Below are 16,451 nucleotides of genomic sequence, written 5' to 3' on the forward strand. Positions count from 1 at the left end.
ACCTAATGAGACATAGAATCTTAATTAAACCTAATTGAATAGAATTTTCCCTTTTCTGTTCCCCTATGAAAACATGCAGGCCCCTCCTGGCCCCCCAGTACATTTGGTCTAGAACCGCCACTGAATCTGGTCCATAGAAAAAGTGGAATAATGAGCACATTAACTTCTATAACCATATAATTATTAACTTATTATCCCCATAGGGAAGAAATAATTTTCACAGGAGAACAGGTTCAAGGTGAACCTCTAGTAACCTTGATCAAAGAGAGGTAAATAATAAGCAAAACAAGTAAACATAGTTAAAAAAGAAGAAAAAGCAATAAAATTAAACCCACACACACACAAATATACCATTTAGTCTGTTTGTGTCTGGACGTCCCACAGTATCTTAGCTCTTGTACTTAGGAGATGGCTGATTTTGACCTGGGGGTCTCCAGTTTGCAGAGGGGAATAATCCAGATCCAGAAAGTAAAAACCCAGCCTTGTTTTCCTTCATCCTTTTCACTTAACCAGGTGATTAGTGTGCATTTTTTGGACCTGGAAATGCAGATGTTTGAAACTGATATCTTTAAAGGCTTTTTATTTTCTGGATCTGGGTTTATACACCTCTGCCAGTTTGTATCCTGCACAGATGTTTCTGTCCACTATACCAGCCACTTGGTGATGGATTTCCATGTATTCCTTTCCTGCCAGAATCTTTACACCATGTCGTTTGATGGTGGATTGTTTCTGGGGCCTCTTTGCATAGCCTGCAGCTGGGATCTTGCCTGGTATGGTAGATCTGGGTCTCTATTGCTCTGGTGCTGAAGATCTGCTCCTGTGCTGTCAGGATCAGGAATGACAGGTGTGCAACTGAAACAAGAAGACCATTGGCAAGAGAACAATATATGTAAAATTCTGGGCAAGTAGGGGGGCGTTCGTAAAGACCATGCTTATCAGTGTCACTGCTCTGCATGCAAAACTCACTGAACAAGCAGATTACAGGGAATAATTAGGCTCATTTCATGAAGCAAAGGAACATAAATTCCTGGTTTTAAAGTCATAATCCATGTTAATTATATATTGTCATCCATAGCTACATAGATGCAAGTACTGCCTGTGTTTGGCTTGATTCATTTTCTATTAGACTGTATACAGGTGCTGGTCATAAAATTAGAATATCATGAAAAAGCAGATTGATTTCAGTAATTCCATTTAAAAAGTGAAACTTGTATATTATATTCATACATTACATACAAACTCATATATTTCAGATGTTTATTTTGTTTAATTTTGATGATTACAAATGACAACAAATGAAAATCTCAAATTCATCATATCAGAAAATTAGAATATTGTGAAAAGGTTCAAAATTGATGGACCCTGGTGCCACACTCTAATCAGCTAATTAACTCAAACCACCTGCAAAAGCCTTTAAATGGTCTTTCAGTCTAGTTCTATAGGCTACACAATCATGGGGAAGACTGCTGACTTGACAGTTGTCCAAAAGACGACCATCGACACCTTGCACAAGGAGGGCAAGACACAAAAGGTCATCGCTAAAGAGGCTGGCTGTTCACAGAGCTCAGTGTCCAAGCACATTAATAGAGAGGCGAAGGGAAGGAAAAGATGTGGTCGAAAAAAGTGTACAAGCAAGAGAGATAACCGCACCCTGGAGAGGATTGTGAAACAAAACCCATTCAAAAATGTGGGGGAGATTCACAAAGAGTGGACTGCAGCTGGAGTGAGTGCTTCAAGAACCACCACACACAGACGTATGAAAGACATGGGTTTCTGCTGTCGCATTCCTTGTGTCAAGCCACTCTTGAACCACAGACAGCGTCAGAAGCGTCTTGCCTGGGCTAAAGAGAAACAGGACTGGACTGCTGGTGAGTGGTCCAAAGTCATGTTCTCTGATGAAAGTAAATTTTGCATTTCCTTTGGAAATCAAGGTCCCAGAGTCTGGAGGAAAAGAAGAGAGGCACTTCATCCACGTTGCTTGAAGTCCAGTGTAAAGTTTCCACAGTCAGTGATGGTTTGGGGTGCCATGTCATCTGCTGGTGTTGGTCCATTGTGTTTTCTGAGGTCCAGGGTCAACGCAGCCACATACCAGGAAGTTTTAGAGCACTTCATGCTTCCTGCAGCTGACCAACTTTTTGGAGATGCAGATTTCATTTTCCAACAGGACTTGGCACCTGCACACAGTGCCAAAGCTACCAGTACCTGGTTGAAGGACCATGGTATCCCTGTTCTTAATTGGCCAGCAAACTCTCCTGACCTTAACCCCATAGAAAATCTATGGGGTATTGTGAAGAAGAAGATGCAATACACCAGACCCAACAATTCAGAAGAGCTAAAAGCCACTATTAGAGCAACCTGGGCTATCATAACACCTGAGCAGTGCCACAGACTGATCGACTCCATGCCACGCCGCATTGCTGCAGTAATACAGGCCAAAGGAGGCCCAACTAAATACTGAGTGCTGTACATGCTCATACTTTTCATGTTCATACTTTTCAGTTGGCCAACATTTCTATAAATCCTTTGTTTTTATTGGTCTTCAGTAATATTCTAATTTTCTGATATGATGAATTTGAGATTTTCATTTGTTGTCATTTGTAATCATCAAAATTAAACAAAATAAACATCTGAAATATATGAGTTTGTATGTAATGTATGAATATAATATACAAGTTTCACTTTTTAAATGGAATTACTGAAATCAATCTACTGTTTCATGATATTCTAATTTTATGACCAGCACCTGTATGTGATTTTTAGAAACGGGCACAGATTCTATTGGCTCTGACAGTTTTACGGATGTGTCAATTATTCACAAATATTTTTGAGCTTACTTTAAAAGAATCCCCTCATTTGATCTAATTGGCAAACCCTCCTGAATTTATACTAATTAAAACATATTGATGGAAGTCAAAGAAAGGGTCCTACTGAACAAGGCATTCTAACAATAAAATGATCCTGAACATACTTTAAATATGGTTTGAAATAGTTAAAAATATCTAAAATTTACATCTCCAAAGAGCAAGCATACAACATTTCTAAAAAATGTTACGTTTAAAAATGTGCCAGGAAATCAATCAGTTGTATTTCAGTCTACGCACTCTGTCGAGAACTGAAAACAAATTTTATGGACCTTTTATATAAATACTAGTGGGGGTGTTTGCATATATTTAAACATTTTCTTTCTTTGGAATCCACAATAATGTAAACCAATGCACCCAACTCAGCAGTTTTCTCTTAATAACAGCAGATTTTTTTTGTATAATTTTCATCCTGAAAAACAGGAGCTTAAAAGCTCCTCTAAAATGCTTCATTTTGTAATTTTTCTATCAATATTATAAAACTGACAGAGAAGCTACGTCCTCTGGTGACCCACCTCTTTCCAAGAACACAAACGGAAAATAAGTTGCAGCAGAAAGGGACCGGAATAAATTACTGGCTTGACTTGCAGTTAAATCTTTGTCATTTTGCTGGTGATTGGATCTGGACAATAAAACAGTTCAGCCAAAGATGAGTTTATGTCCACCAAGTATCTCCTCATGTGTTTTCAAGTCCGTTTTAAAATACCATTTAATAGCACCCCTAGTAAAAGACCCTAGAATGAAATAAGGCTTTACTGCAGCAGAATAATCACACGTCACAAAGTTAGAAAATAACAAATCTTTAATTAAAATAGATCTATTTAGTAGATGGAAAAATAAGGATTTTTTTTTTTTTTGGAAATGCTTAAATTCAAAATTAATATTTTTAGCTTAAATTAAGGCCATTTGAGTACATAACATTTATCCAGCTAATCAGGCTGTTATCAATTTCAAAACTCTGGACCAAAAACCCATAATTAAAAAGAAGATCCTTGAAAATAGCTGTAATTGAATCTCATAAAAAGGAATGTTAACATTGGGCCTAGTTTAACATCAGAGATGTAAAAGGTCTCAAAAATCTGTGAAAAAAACTTTTATTCAGTGCTTTTATCTGTTGGGAACAATAAAACCAAAAATATCAACAAAGTGAGCGAAAACTCTCTTCTTTGTGGCCAAGTAAGGATAAATACACCAGCAATCAACTTTTTTATCAGTCAACTAATAGAAAAAGAAACAAAGCTCACAAACTAACCTTTTTTACCCATATAAAGAATTCACATTTTCCATATCCAGATTGGAAATGAAATAAAATCCTGAATTTAGGACTGTTTTAGGAACCACTAATGCAATAGTTATTAGTCTCCGTAACATTCCCTATAAAATAACTTCTTTTAGTTTATTCATTACTTCTTTGAGGATCTCTAAATGTTACCTCACAACTTCCTTTTTCCCTGCAGTACTAATTTAATATGACAAACAGGGCTGTTCATTTTAGACACCAGCTTCTAAGCTGGATGATAATCCTTTCTGCAGCATAGTATTATGTTCCTACCAGCTGTTGGAAAGCTGTTTATGTCCTGCCATGGCAAATGTAAACACATAAAGATCCCCCAAACTCCTCTGGGACTTTAACTGAAACCATGTTCTTTTCCCAAAACTTTTTTTCATACGACAAATTCAACAGAGATGCTTTTTAACATAGAAAATGATTTTAGATCTCAGCTCTCAGTTGAACCCAACAGACAAGCTGTAGGCTAAGCTGAAGAGGAAAGCACATTATAGAAAAGCCAGGACTCTGGAGAAACGGTGATCAGAGGAATCCTGCTGCAGTAAAAGATTTTAAGGCCTTTTCACACATATTTAACATAAGAGTCTATAGATGTGGCTGACATTTAACAAAAATATACTAGAAGTGGCTTTTTTTTTAACCTATTTTGTATAAATCAAATGAATAGAAATGTTCTCTTAATAAATACATACATACTGGAGCATAGAAGGAACATAGAAACAATGACAGTATAATGGGTTAACATCTGCATCAGAAAGCAGCTCCAATGGTCAGATTCCTGTTTACAGTCCCTGCAGATCAGCTGCAGAGCTCCATCTGCTCACTGACTGTGTTCCTCCTCTGTGGTGCTAGCTGTTCCACCAGGACAGCAGCCCCAGTCCGGGTTCACAGATGGTCCCCTGGAACGAAAACGCAGAGTCAGGATGAGCGCCGCGTTCCAGGCCAAAGTTAGAGTCACTGCACATAACAAAGCTGCTGGAATTTCTGCTGTTAAAGCCACAGCATCAGGAACAGAGAAAAATATGACAAAAATACAAAAAAAAGGGCTTAATTACCACTAGACAGAACAAAAATAAAGTGTTTTCTCTTAACCTAATCAGGTATTTATTGTATCGTAGATTCAGATAGAAAAAAGTAAATTCAAAAGTTATACATTTTTTTCATATTTGCACTTTGAATTTCCAGCACTGAAAGAAACTTAACTGGGCTAATATTTAATTAATTAATGGAAAGGATAACAATGAAGCTAACTTGATCTCCAGAGGCCTGATTGCTTCTTTTAAAGCAGCATTTGTATGCCCTGCTTCATGCCAACCATTAGCCAAATTAAAACGCTGGAGATTAAGTGGTTTTTGGACCATTGTTTTGTCCTCAACGCCGCAGATGGCTGGAATTGAACAATTCAAGTGATTTTGGAAACTTTGATTCAATGAGATAAAACTGAGCTAAAGACAGAATAACATCTGAAACGATTGAGTAGACTCTTGCAAAAAGATCCATGTTTGCTTATATTTTATTCCTTTAGATTTTGGCCGATTGCATGCTATGTTCTTTCTAGGTTTCTAAGCACATTGGCTATATTCACCTGACGTAAACTAAAGCAAAGGTTAAGGCCTTTTATACTGAATGTTGTGAAATCTTACCCAATCTGTATTTGGTACGGATCTAATAATATTAAATTGGTTAGATTTCCACTTTAATAAATGGACTTTAAAAGAGGCCTTATATCAGAAATCTATTATATAGAACAAATAACTTATTGCCTGATGCTTCAAAAATACATATTTGTTAATTAATTGTATTTGGCCATGACCATATTAATGCAGTAAGACTTTTTTTCTGCTTATTTAATTACTAACTACATTTATGTTTGTAAGTTACTTATGTTTAACCATGTGACTTACTCTACTTGTAAGCCTAACTCGTTGTATATACTTTCAAAGTTTTGTTCTTTTTAAAGTAAACCGTATAGAGCAGCAGCCTGAATGTGGGCATGTATGTATACGTCTGTGTAAGATGCAAAAAATTAAATAAATCTAAGTGAAAAAACAAAAAAAAGAGGCCTTATATTAGGAAGACGTTGAGAAGAATTCTGGGTAGTAACATCACTAACTGTGTTGGGTAAGTTAGGGTAAGGCCGCGGTTCTCAAAGTGTGTGGCGCGACCCACTGGTGGGGAATTGAGACGTGACAGGTGGGGCGCGCCAAGTTCCGGTGTGTGTGTGTGCGTGTGTGTGACTATAAATGTAGAACGTGTGAGAGCAAACTGTCCTTATAGCTGTATGTTGCCGCCTTTTAGACCAATCAAACCCACAAAGTAATCATTACTAGCCTACATGCAGTCTAATTAAAAGAACATTAGATATGAGAAACATTTCACCTGGAACTGAAGTGCCAAAATAATTATTGACGTGACGTCGGCATATTATTTGTAACGGAATAAACTTTCGCGCCCCAGTGTTGCCAACTCAGCGACTTTGTCGCTATATTTCAGACCCCTCCAGCGACTCTTTTTCAAAAAAGCGACTAGCGACAAATCTAGCGACTTTTGGAGACTCTTACGTGAAAGCACGTATCGTTCCTTTTCTTGTCCTCCAGCGGCAGGTGCTGCCGTGGGGCGCCTCCTCCGTCCCAACCCCGTTCTCCCCCGCTATCGCAGGAGTCCCTCTCAGCGCTGCAGTCAGAGCAGAGACACAGCATGTTTAACTTTAGCGTCCAGACTGCAAATAAAGCGCACATGCGCCGGGATTGACGGCGCAGGTTGATCATAAATAACTGAATTTGAAATATTTTATTAGTTTATTATGCAATGAAAAATAAAGTAAGTCTATTTTTTCCTATTCTGTCTGCAGCACCTGCTGATTTTAGGTCTGCTGAGGAGGACCAGTTTATTGAAATGACGTCTGACTCCACCCTGAAGCTCAGGTTTAATGCTCAGACTAATAGTGAATTCTGGTTAGGAGTGGAGAGCGAGTATCCACTCATCGGGCAGAGAGCTGTGTGCATTCTTCTTCCCTTTGCCACATCATATCTCTGTGAGATGGGCTTTTCAGCTGCTGCTTCAATGAAAACAAAATACAGATCTCAGCTGAACATTGAGCATGACTTGAGAGTGGCAGTATCAAGCCTGCAACCCTGTTTTGAGAAACTGTGCAATGCAAAACAGGCTCATTGCAGCCACTAATGCAGGGATAAATAGAACTGTCTTGCCAGATGGATTTCACTTCTTTTCTTTTATTAACAGATTGCAGAGTGGCACTTTAATTTTTTCTATCTTTGAGCTTGATACAAATTTTGACACAGCTGCATTTTTATTTTCTTTATTTTTTAGCTTGCTGTTATTTGATGTAGATAGTTTGTATTTAGATACTACTTGTTACTTCAGTAAAATTGGAACATTTTAAGATTGTTGCATATTTCATTAGCATTGTGTTGGGGCGATGGGGACAGGCGGGGCTTGAAAATTCCCCCTTGTCCAAAGTGGGGAATGACAGAAAAAGTTTGAGAACCACTGGGGTAAGGTAAGTAGTTATTGTTACTAGTAACTTCTTCAAAAAAGTAATCCACTTAGTACCTTGTTACAAACCAAAGTATGCAGTTACTTTTTATGATCTAAAGTGTTGAAGAATTTTGAAAACTTTCCTGTTAATGGAGTTTTATATATAACTAGAGCAGGGGTCACGGGCACCAAGGGGCCCTTCAGGACCATATGGGGTGCTCTCAGCACCTTCTGAAAACAGATAAACTTACCAGTGGACTATGTTTTAAATTTAGTTTTATCCTGTTGCTCTTTGTTTTTAATCATTTAGAGCATTTCTACATATTAATCATATAGAGGATTTTGTAGATATTTAAAAATGCCAATATCTAACAGAAAATTAGAAATGAAAACAAACAATAGGTATATTTTAATTAAACATTAAGTTATAATAAAAGCTGACCCCTCCGGGTCATTGGTCATAATTGGCCGCCGTTACATTGACTCAGCAGCCCTCAACCTTAAACAGGTTGGTGATTCCTGAACTAGAGGTTCAGTTTTGGAGTTCAGTTGTTATTAATTAATAAATAAAATAATTAAATCGTCCACAAATCAGAAAACATTGAAAACTCCTCTGTATTATTTTGATGCATGTGGTTTGATAAGAGTTTCAATGATATTATATTTACATAGTTAAAAACGTAAACCATGCAAGTGAAATCATTACAGCTGTGAGGAAGTAAAGAACGTGTTGATTAAAGGCAGCAGCTGTCAGTGAGTTAAGCTGATATACGGAGCTTCTAACAGACATGGATAAAGGCTTTGTATTCGAACATGATGAGCAAATCACCGCAACATTTAGCCTTCAGCGAGAGCTTTTTCTGTAGAAAAACCAATCGTCTCAACTCTGAGTTGTGCACACAGGTGTTTTGTGCCCCACATCAGCTTACAGGTAAACGTTGCTGACACGTGCGCTTACACCAGGAAACTATAGTCCTGTTTTTATACTCCGTAAGTAATGAATAACAAATCTGTCTAAGACGCAGTAACGACTAATGCATTATTGATTTTTATCAAATAATTAGTTATGCAAAAGGTAACTTAGTTACTGTAACATGTTACTAATGGGTCACTGAGGTCATTAAGGCTATGTTCACAAAGCAGGGTTTAATGCTCAATTCCGATTTGTTTTGGGTAAAATCCAATTGTTTTGCATGGTCCTAACATTTCCAAATATATGCAACCTGTATGTGATTTCCTGTGTGAACTGCATTTATACAACTTAAGTATCCCGCACTCACAGCAGAGGACGCGATGAAATCACAAGTGGCAAGCGATGGCGTAATAAGTGCTCTGTGTTAATAGAAGTAAACATGGATGGTAGTGCTGTAATGCATTTAGCAATCTTTCATTTCTTTTGCAACCGGAGGCAGCGGATCAACAATGCAAACTTTTCAAGAAGGATGAAAAAAAAAAAACTGCTCTTGCATTATCGTCCACAATGGCAGTCACTTTTCTTCCCATTTCTACATTGCAAGATGCAGAATAGTGATGTCGAGTAATATTGACGTTCAGACACAGGTCCCATGAATTGAATTTAGGACCACACACCTAATGGGTGGCTGAGGTCACTAATAGGTCTTTAGGGTCACTAATGGGTCCTTTATGACTAATGTTGTTAAATCTTAATTAGTCGAGGGGGTTTTTAAAAGCGTGACTAATGTAATGTAAGTGACTGACTCTACTCTCTGATCTGATTCAATGTCCAAATATGTCACCTAAAGATAAAAATGTGTTTTATTCGCTCATAATTCTTAAGGTTTGCATAAATTTTCAATTGAAAAAGCTTCCTGGATGGGAAGCGAAATGTCTTCAAATTTGGAAACAAAGTTCAGTGGATTGTTTTGTCATTTTATTCTTTTTGGAATGACTATGACCTGGATGACTGAGAATCTTCACCAGCATATGTGTACATCAGTACTCACTACAATCTAGTGCAATGGCAGCCCACTCTTCCCCAATGGGATGGGTTAAATGCAGAAAGTTAATTTTGTTGCTTTGTACTTGTGACAGTGCAATGACAATAAAAAAAGATGGTATACTGCAAACTACCTGAGGAGGCAAGGACACCGTTTTCAAAAGAACCACTTATAGGAAAAGGGACATTTTTTGAAGAAGTGATTTCAGACACTTTTGATGGTGGGAGAAGAAACGAGGAAAACATCTAACGGGATCAATCGGGCTCCATTTTTAATCAACCTAAAATGCAGCCCTGACCGGTTTCCCTAGGCAGTTTAATAGGCCATTCATGCCTTGAGATGTGACCAAAAGAAACTGTCAGATGACAACGATAAAGATCAAACCAAATAAAGGAATAGAGCATCGCCTCACGTGGCATAAGTGACCATGAAGGCCCTAAACAGCGCGACTGTTTTGACAACAACTTGTATGAGACATAAAAAGCACCATCAGATTAGTGCTGCAGCCATCTCTATTAATCTAGCAATAAGTTTTTCAATTCATCGATTAAAAAATATCCTTTGTACCTTTTCATTGAGGTATATTTATTTACTATGTAAAACAGAACCCAATGCAAAGAAACGCTACTTGCAGAGAGCATATTTATGGCCAAACGTTAAAGGTTTAAATGCAAAACATTTAGATTATGTGCAGATTTAGATCAACTGCTGCTCTTAGTCAGATGACAATTATTTGATCACTAAATCACCTGACGATTATTGGAGTAATCTAATTACTTGTTTTAGCCTTAGTTTAGAACTAAGGAAGCTTTTAGGATGAAAGATAACATGTTAAAGAAATAAGAAAAGAGTTTGCTTTGCTTTCAACTTTAACAATTAGGTTAACTTTAGAATTTTGGTGTCAGGGACGTTTGTAATTTATTGGATGTTCCTAAACATCTGATCTTTAGAGAAAACTCAGTAAATTATATCTGCTAGTTTACACAGAATTAAATAATCCTTACAATCAGCGTGTACGGAGCCTCTTTTTTCTCTGCACTCTCTTCTGCAGGCGGGGCAGTCGATTGTCCAGGTTGTGCCGGAGTATCAGACGTGGCGACGGTCGGCCCCGTGGGCGACGTGTCCACAAACACCTCGTCTGCCACCTTGAAGCGGATCTCCTCTCCCTGGTCCATGTAAAGGTCGTGCGCTCCCTCGTCCGTCTCGTACTCCCAGACCCAAACCTGCTCTGCTTCGTCACTGAGGCTACAGCTAAGGAACGTCAACTCAAACCATTGCTTTAGTGACACAGACAGCAAAGCGTGTTAAACAATGACTCCCCGTTATTTTTATGGGTGGGATACAATTTGGCAGGTTGCTGAAGAGACTCTGGTGGAATCAGAATGTCATCGAAGAAATCCATCGTAACTGTAAGCAGAGGTTAACCACATTAAAAACTTACCAAAGGCCTTTTATTCACCATGAAAACAGTGAAATAAATGTGTTATAGGTTATAAATGAACATGAACAATTATATATTTCTTTAAAAAAACATAGACTTTAAAAGCTTGATTTAGAAATTAGTTTTTTAAAGACAAACTGAAACATTTTGGCTGTTCTTGTAAAAAAAAATATTGGATTCTTGATTTTGTGCCAATTAGGGCTGGGCAAATAATTGCATTTACAATATAATCACAATTTAACAAAACAGAATTTTCAAATCTTAGAGGCTCTCAATTTTAATGACACTACATTTAACAAAAGTAGGACACCAAAATTCTCACTTCAGCCCTCTAGGTGGCGCTAAAAATCTTAACTGGGTTTGTCTCTGCACAGAAAGGTAGAGAGAGTTGCAGCTAGCATGAAGAGCAGTCAATGCAAGAAGAAGTAAGCACCTTTACACAGTAAAATTCTGCAACAACAAACTCTGGACAGGCAAGATTTCAAAAACTAAAAGCCTAGGGTGAAACATCAACAAACTTGGGGTTAGAGCAAAGGAAAATTGAATAAAATTGCAGTATTGGTTAAAATAGTTGCAATTTTGTTAAGACCATAGAGCCAAATTCATTCTACTATCCAGTCGTAGGCAAAACAAGCTACATGCGTGCCGCTTCCACTGGGTTCTTGAAGGGAACACTAAGGCCCAAACGTTCCCTAACCACTAACCCTTCACTATCAAGTGTCACTCCCGATGAAGTCTCACTACCAGCTGTGGAGGCGCCTTGATTGAAGGTTGGGGGGGTATAAACGAGAATGGGACGGCTTCTTCCCTTAAACAGAAAAGGATAGCAGCCGTTGCTATGGCAACACAGCTTAATGGCGCAGCTTAACATAACATTCAAAATTTGCCCCTGTCTTAAAACAAATATATATGGTCAAATAAAACTTTTTCAAAGAGGCATTCCATTTTGTTTTTTTTTGTTTTTTTTTATATACTAACTTGTGATTTTCTGTTAGTGTGATGAAGATGCAGCAAACCAGCGGAATTTACATTTGGCGGAAAGTGTTTCCTTCGTCACAAGGCCGCCTTTAGACCTGCGGCGGGATTCCAGCCCTTATTTTTAAGGGCTGAACGTTTCACATATTAGGAATCCACTACCTGGTTTGGGACGGCACTTAAAGTGCGGCAAAATACAAATGGAGGGTTATTTCTCAAGGTTTAGTGTTTAGGGGCCGGTTGGGCCTAAAACATTTAATGATCTTAACTAACTAACATGAGCAGCTGTTAGCACCTGTGCTAAAGCAGAAGTATAGTTTGCTGCTCACAGCTGCACAGAATGCCAACCAGGAAAGAAAACAGCAATAAACACTGAAAATTTACAGGAATCATTATAGGTTCAACATCCAACTGGGAGAAGAAAAATGTTCCCAATTTATACCAAAGTCAGACCTGGTGATGCTCGGAGAAAATTACCAAGAAACCACAAGTCAGGTCTGAAACGGCACAAGCCTCAGGAAATTTGTGAAACGTTAACAGGAGGAGAAGAGCAAGACCAAACACGTTTGGGTGGAAGGTGTGCAGCAGAAAACCTTTTCTATTATAGAAGAACATTAATAAGGTTGTGACGATGCATCTTCTCAAGACATTTGAGGTCTGAGTGAGAATATTTGGCCATGATCCACAGGATCCCATTTGGAAAAAAATAAGCTGCTTCTCATCAAATACCAAACAGGACAAAACTTATTTAAAACCCTTTAAAAGTACCATGATTGGTGCGACGTTGCAAAGTCTATAATCCCATTTCTTTTTAAGTACTGAAGCGTAACTTAGAATCTTCTTGTGATCTGGAGGACCAACGTGCAAACTCTGGAAAGTTTTTAACAGGTTCTAAGTTGTGGATCAAGAGTTCAGGTCGGAATCAACTCTGGGTCAGAGAATAGACGTCAAAATTAATCGAGCACATCATAAAATCTATTACTGTGAAGCTAGAAAACAACAGATGAGGTGTTGCAATGGTCCAGTCAAAGTCCAAACCTTCTCCTCCAAAGCTTTGCAGAGAACAGAGAGAACAGCGCAGGAGCAAAGGGTCATGATTTCACTGAACTACAGCAAGAGAGAAAAATGTTTGGATGGAAGTTTTTCCAGCTCTAAGAGACTAAACAGAACAGATAGAAAACAAATAATTTCTACTAATGAATCAGTGGGTATACTTACTTCTTCCATGTTTCTTTATATATATCTATAAAGACATATGCGTTTGTATGAGCAGAATGATGAATGATGGAGGTTAGAAATTACCATGAACTCCCTCCTGACTGCAGTATTTGATCTTCCCGATGAGGATCTCATCGAGGAACGGGTGGAAGACGACAAACCGGAAGTGGACTAAAAAATAAAGAACAGAATGAACAGAATGAAAGAGGATCAGGAATCTGGAAGATTAATTTATAAGTGAATATAACAGCAGTCAGGGTGGTGTTTAAATGATCCAGCACCTTCATCTTCATACCTTTAGTGTGCGAGGCGCCATCACCGGGGAAAATATACGAGTCTTCCAGCTTGGTGATGTCATACAAACAGATGCAGAGACCCACATTGTAGACCACCTGGGTTGAGAGAGTTTAGTTTAAAGTGGCAGCATATAGTGCAAACAGTCTAACTTCTGATAGCTACATTTATTGCAGTAGCTACAGAATCTTTGGAACATGTTTTGCTTTTGTTTTGGGGCTGATAAACACCTTCTTGATTGAACAAATCTTCAGGTAAACTTGCAAGATGAACTTAAGGTTTATATTGGTGGATTTTCCTTGCCTGGGCATTTCCACTCTATGGCCTTAAATGATTCACATCAAGCTCCAGATATTTTTCTCACAGAAGAAATAAAATAAATTAACTGATCTGCTCTACGATATTATATCACATGAAGTTTTGTAATTTCCCAGCTCAGGTGAATGCAGCACAGGCACAAACTATGACCAATTAAAAGGAGTTTATGTGGAAGTGGCACTCATCCATAGCCTGGGTGCCAGTCCGAACTTAGTCCCGCCCACAAGGTTTGAGTTCGGGGAAGTTCGGTCTGGCTCTGCTCCATAGTAGCGCGAGTATTATCGCCCACTGTCAGGCGATCCAATCAAATTGTCAGGGCGGGCTTTATACGATGATGGACAGATGATCAAGAGTAACGTAATCAACCACGTGACCAAAGCGCGCTTGGGTGACAACAATAATGGCTGCCGCTGGAGAGTTTGGGTGAGTAGATTCTGCTATTAGGTCTGTTCTAGAAGATATCGACAGCAAATTAATTTTAAAAGAGGAACAGAGAAACGCGATCAAGTCTCATCTTCTTATTCTAGGCGTGAAACTGCACGCTTTGATTTTTGTGGACAACAACTATGCCTCGCTTAACATACGTCACGCACTCCGTTGCTCTTATTGGTTGTAGATCTATCCGATTGAGTGCAGAGGCATTTTCTTTCCTGGTTCGTTCGAAACACGCCCCATAATCACAGCTCTATGGAGCAGTATCAGACTCATATTCTGACTAGAATTGAGTCGGACTACGTCAGGCTAACTCATCCATCCTTTATATTATATATTTCTGTCATTTAATTCCTTTTTCTATCCATCTAATTAGGATGGTTTGTTGTCTTGTATTAAAATAAAATGATTAATAATATAATTTTATGTATATTAAAGCTGCAGTCTGTAACATTGAGGAGAGAGCAGACTTCGATTGAAAATTTGAAGAAAAACCGGTTTCACGCCACTCCCCCACCCTCTCTGCTTCACTCATGCCCCACCTCCAAGCTCCACCCCTCTCACAGCATCTGCACGGCTACCGCATGCGACCAGAAGGGGGGGGGGGATTCAGCGTGTGTGAGCTGTGATTGACACTCCATCAGACGCTCCTCTGGCTGTGATTGGTTGTTTTGACTCCTCCCGAAATTATTCTTTCCAGATTGAAATACAGTTGGTAGGCGGTACCAATTGAAGCAGTTTTTTTCACAGCTTACATATCACATGTACTGCTGTCTGGGCATAGGGACAGTTTTAGCCAATATGACAAAAAAGTGATTTTTAAAAACTTACAGACTTCAGCTTTAAGTTCAGGATTTACATAGCATTATAAACATTATGGCATTATGGCATGAAAAACAGATGAAGTGGGTGTAAATGAAACTGAAACTTTATTTTTTGCTTTTCAAAGGTTAAAATAAAAAAATCTTGGTATATATATATATATATATATATATATATATATATATATATATATATATTTTATTTTTTAAGATGCATTTAGGGTGTAAGAAAACATGTTTTATATAGCACCAGAAAAATTTCAAAATAGGTTGTTTGTGAAGTTCATATCTGACTAAAGAAAAAAATAAATAAAATAAATTTAGACATGAAATTGTGTGTGGACATTATACATCACCACCACAGTCACATCCCAGAGAAACACTACACTGCAAACCCCCCACTATACAACACAAAGTGTATATAAATATATATTTATATCATTTATTTATTTTTAATCTAACCCAAAACATTTTAGTTTAATTTAATGACAGTAAATCTGGTTTAAAATGTACTTATTTATTAATTTTTTTACATTTAAAACAAAATATAAGAGCAGACATCTGTAGCTCTATGTAAAGCTTGTGAGGCCATCTGGCTGATAAACGCATGGCTGCAGTAAATTTTCCTGGCTGCCGTAAAGTCTCCTGTTTCTGGATCTTTGTTCAGCATCATCCGATGAAGATGACCTGCCCTGCCCTCCCTCACCTTGTTGGCCAGCTTTTTGTTCAGCTCCTCCGCTACGGCGTCGTTCAACTGTTTCTCGAAATCAGACGGCAGGATCCGAACAGTGTCCACCATCTCCACCAGCATGAACATGATCACCACTAAGCACCGGGGAGCGGAGCAGCGCCGCTCACAGGGTCCAAAACACCGCCGAGGGGCAAGAGGAGGGATGCTCAGTTTAAGCTCACAGCATTTTTAGTTTTTTGTTTTCTTTTTTAAATTAAAACGGCTTCCAGCGATGAAACTCCTGTCCAACATGACACTGAACCAACGTGAGCTTTTGCGACAGTGCGCCTCTCTTTTACTTGTTCGTGCGACAGCCTTCTACTCTCACTACCGCCCCTCGTGGAATTACACCGTTCCTACAGCGTCCGGGCAATTTTTAACTGCCTTTTCCACAATACATAGTGAAGCTCTCCTAATACATTTCATTACAAATACTGTGTAAAAAAGAAAAAAAAACTCGAAAATATTGATTTAAAGATTTAAAAAATGTTAGATTTTGTGGCTTACCAGCCTTCACTAATTTTAATGTATGATAAACCAGAAATCATCCTAGTCAAGTTAAAGGTATAATGGAGGATTTTCTCAATTTTTTTAAAGAACCAACCTTTCCACTTTAA

General features: G+C 38.3%; 1 protein-coding gene across 1 annotated transcript; it reads right to left on the reverse strand.

Annotated features, from left to right (window-relative positions):
- Positions 1–4,736: 4,736 nt before the first annotated feature.
- On the reverse strand, positions 4,737–16,129 carry polr3h (polymerase (RNA) III (DNA directed) polypeptide H). Its single transcript, XM_038309228.1, has 6 exons — positions 15,811–16,129; positions 13,535–13,631; positions 13,324–13,410; positions 10,949–11,012; positions 10,610–10,844; positions 4,737–5,048 (listed from the first exon to the last, which is right to left on the reverse strand). Exons 1-6 carry the CDS (start codon positions 15,919–15,921, stop codon positions 4,998–5,000), a joined length of 645 nt encoding a protein of 214 aa, XP_038165156.1. The 5' UTR covers positions 15,922–16,129; the 3' UTR covers positions 4,737–4,997.
- Positions 16,130–16,451: the final 322 nt, after the last annotated feature.

This window comes from Cyprinodon tularosa, unplaced genomic scaffold (assembly GCF_016077235.1).
Source record: "Cyprinodon tularosa strain WSP-4 unplaced genomic scaffold, ASM1607723v1 ctg118, whole genome shotgun sequence".
Classification (NCBI taxonomy): Eukaryota; Metazoa; Chordata; class Actinopteri; order Cyprinodontiformes; family Cyprinodontidae; genus Cyprinodon; species Cyprinodon tularosa.

Excerpts from the sequence above, each read along its gene's own strand:
- polr3h (XM_038309228.1), bottom strand. The coding sequence starts at position 15,921 with ATGTTCATGCTGGTGGAGATGGTGGACACTGTTCGGATCCTGCCGTCT. Across the intron at positions 10,845-10,948 it reads CTTCAGCAACCTGCCAAATT|TGACGAAGCAGAGCAGGTTT; the intron begins GTATCCCACCCA and ends CTGTAGCCTCAG. Across the intron at positions 5,049-10,609 it reads AGGCTCCGTACACGCTGATT|GGGACCATCTGTGAACCCGG; the intron begins GTAAGGATTATT and ends TTTTCGTTCCAG.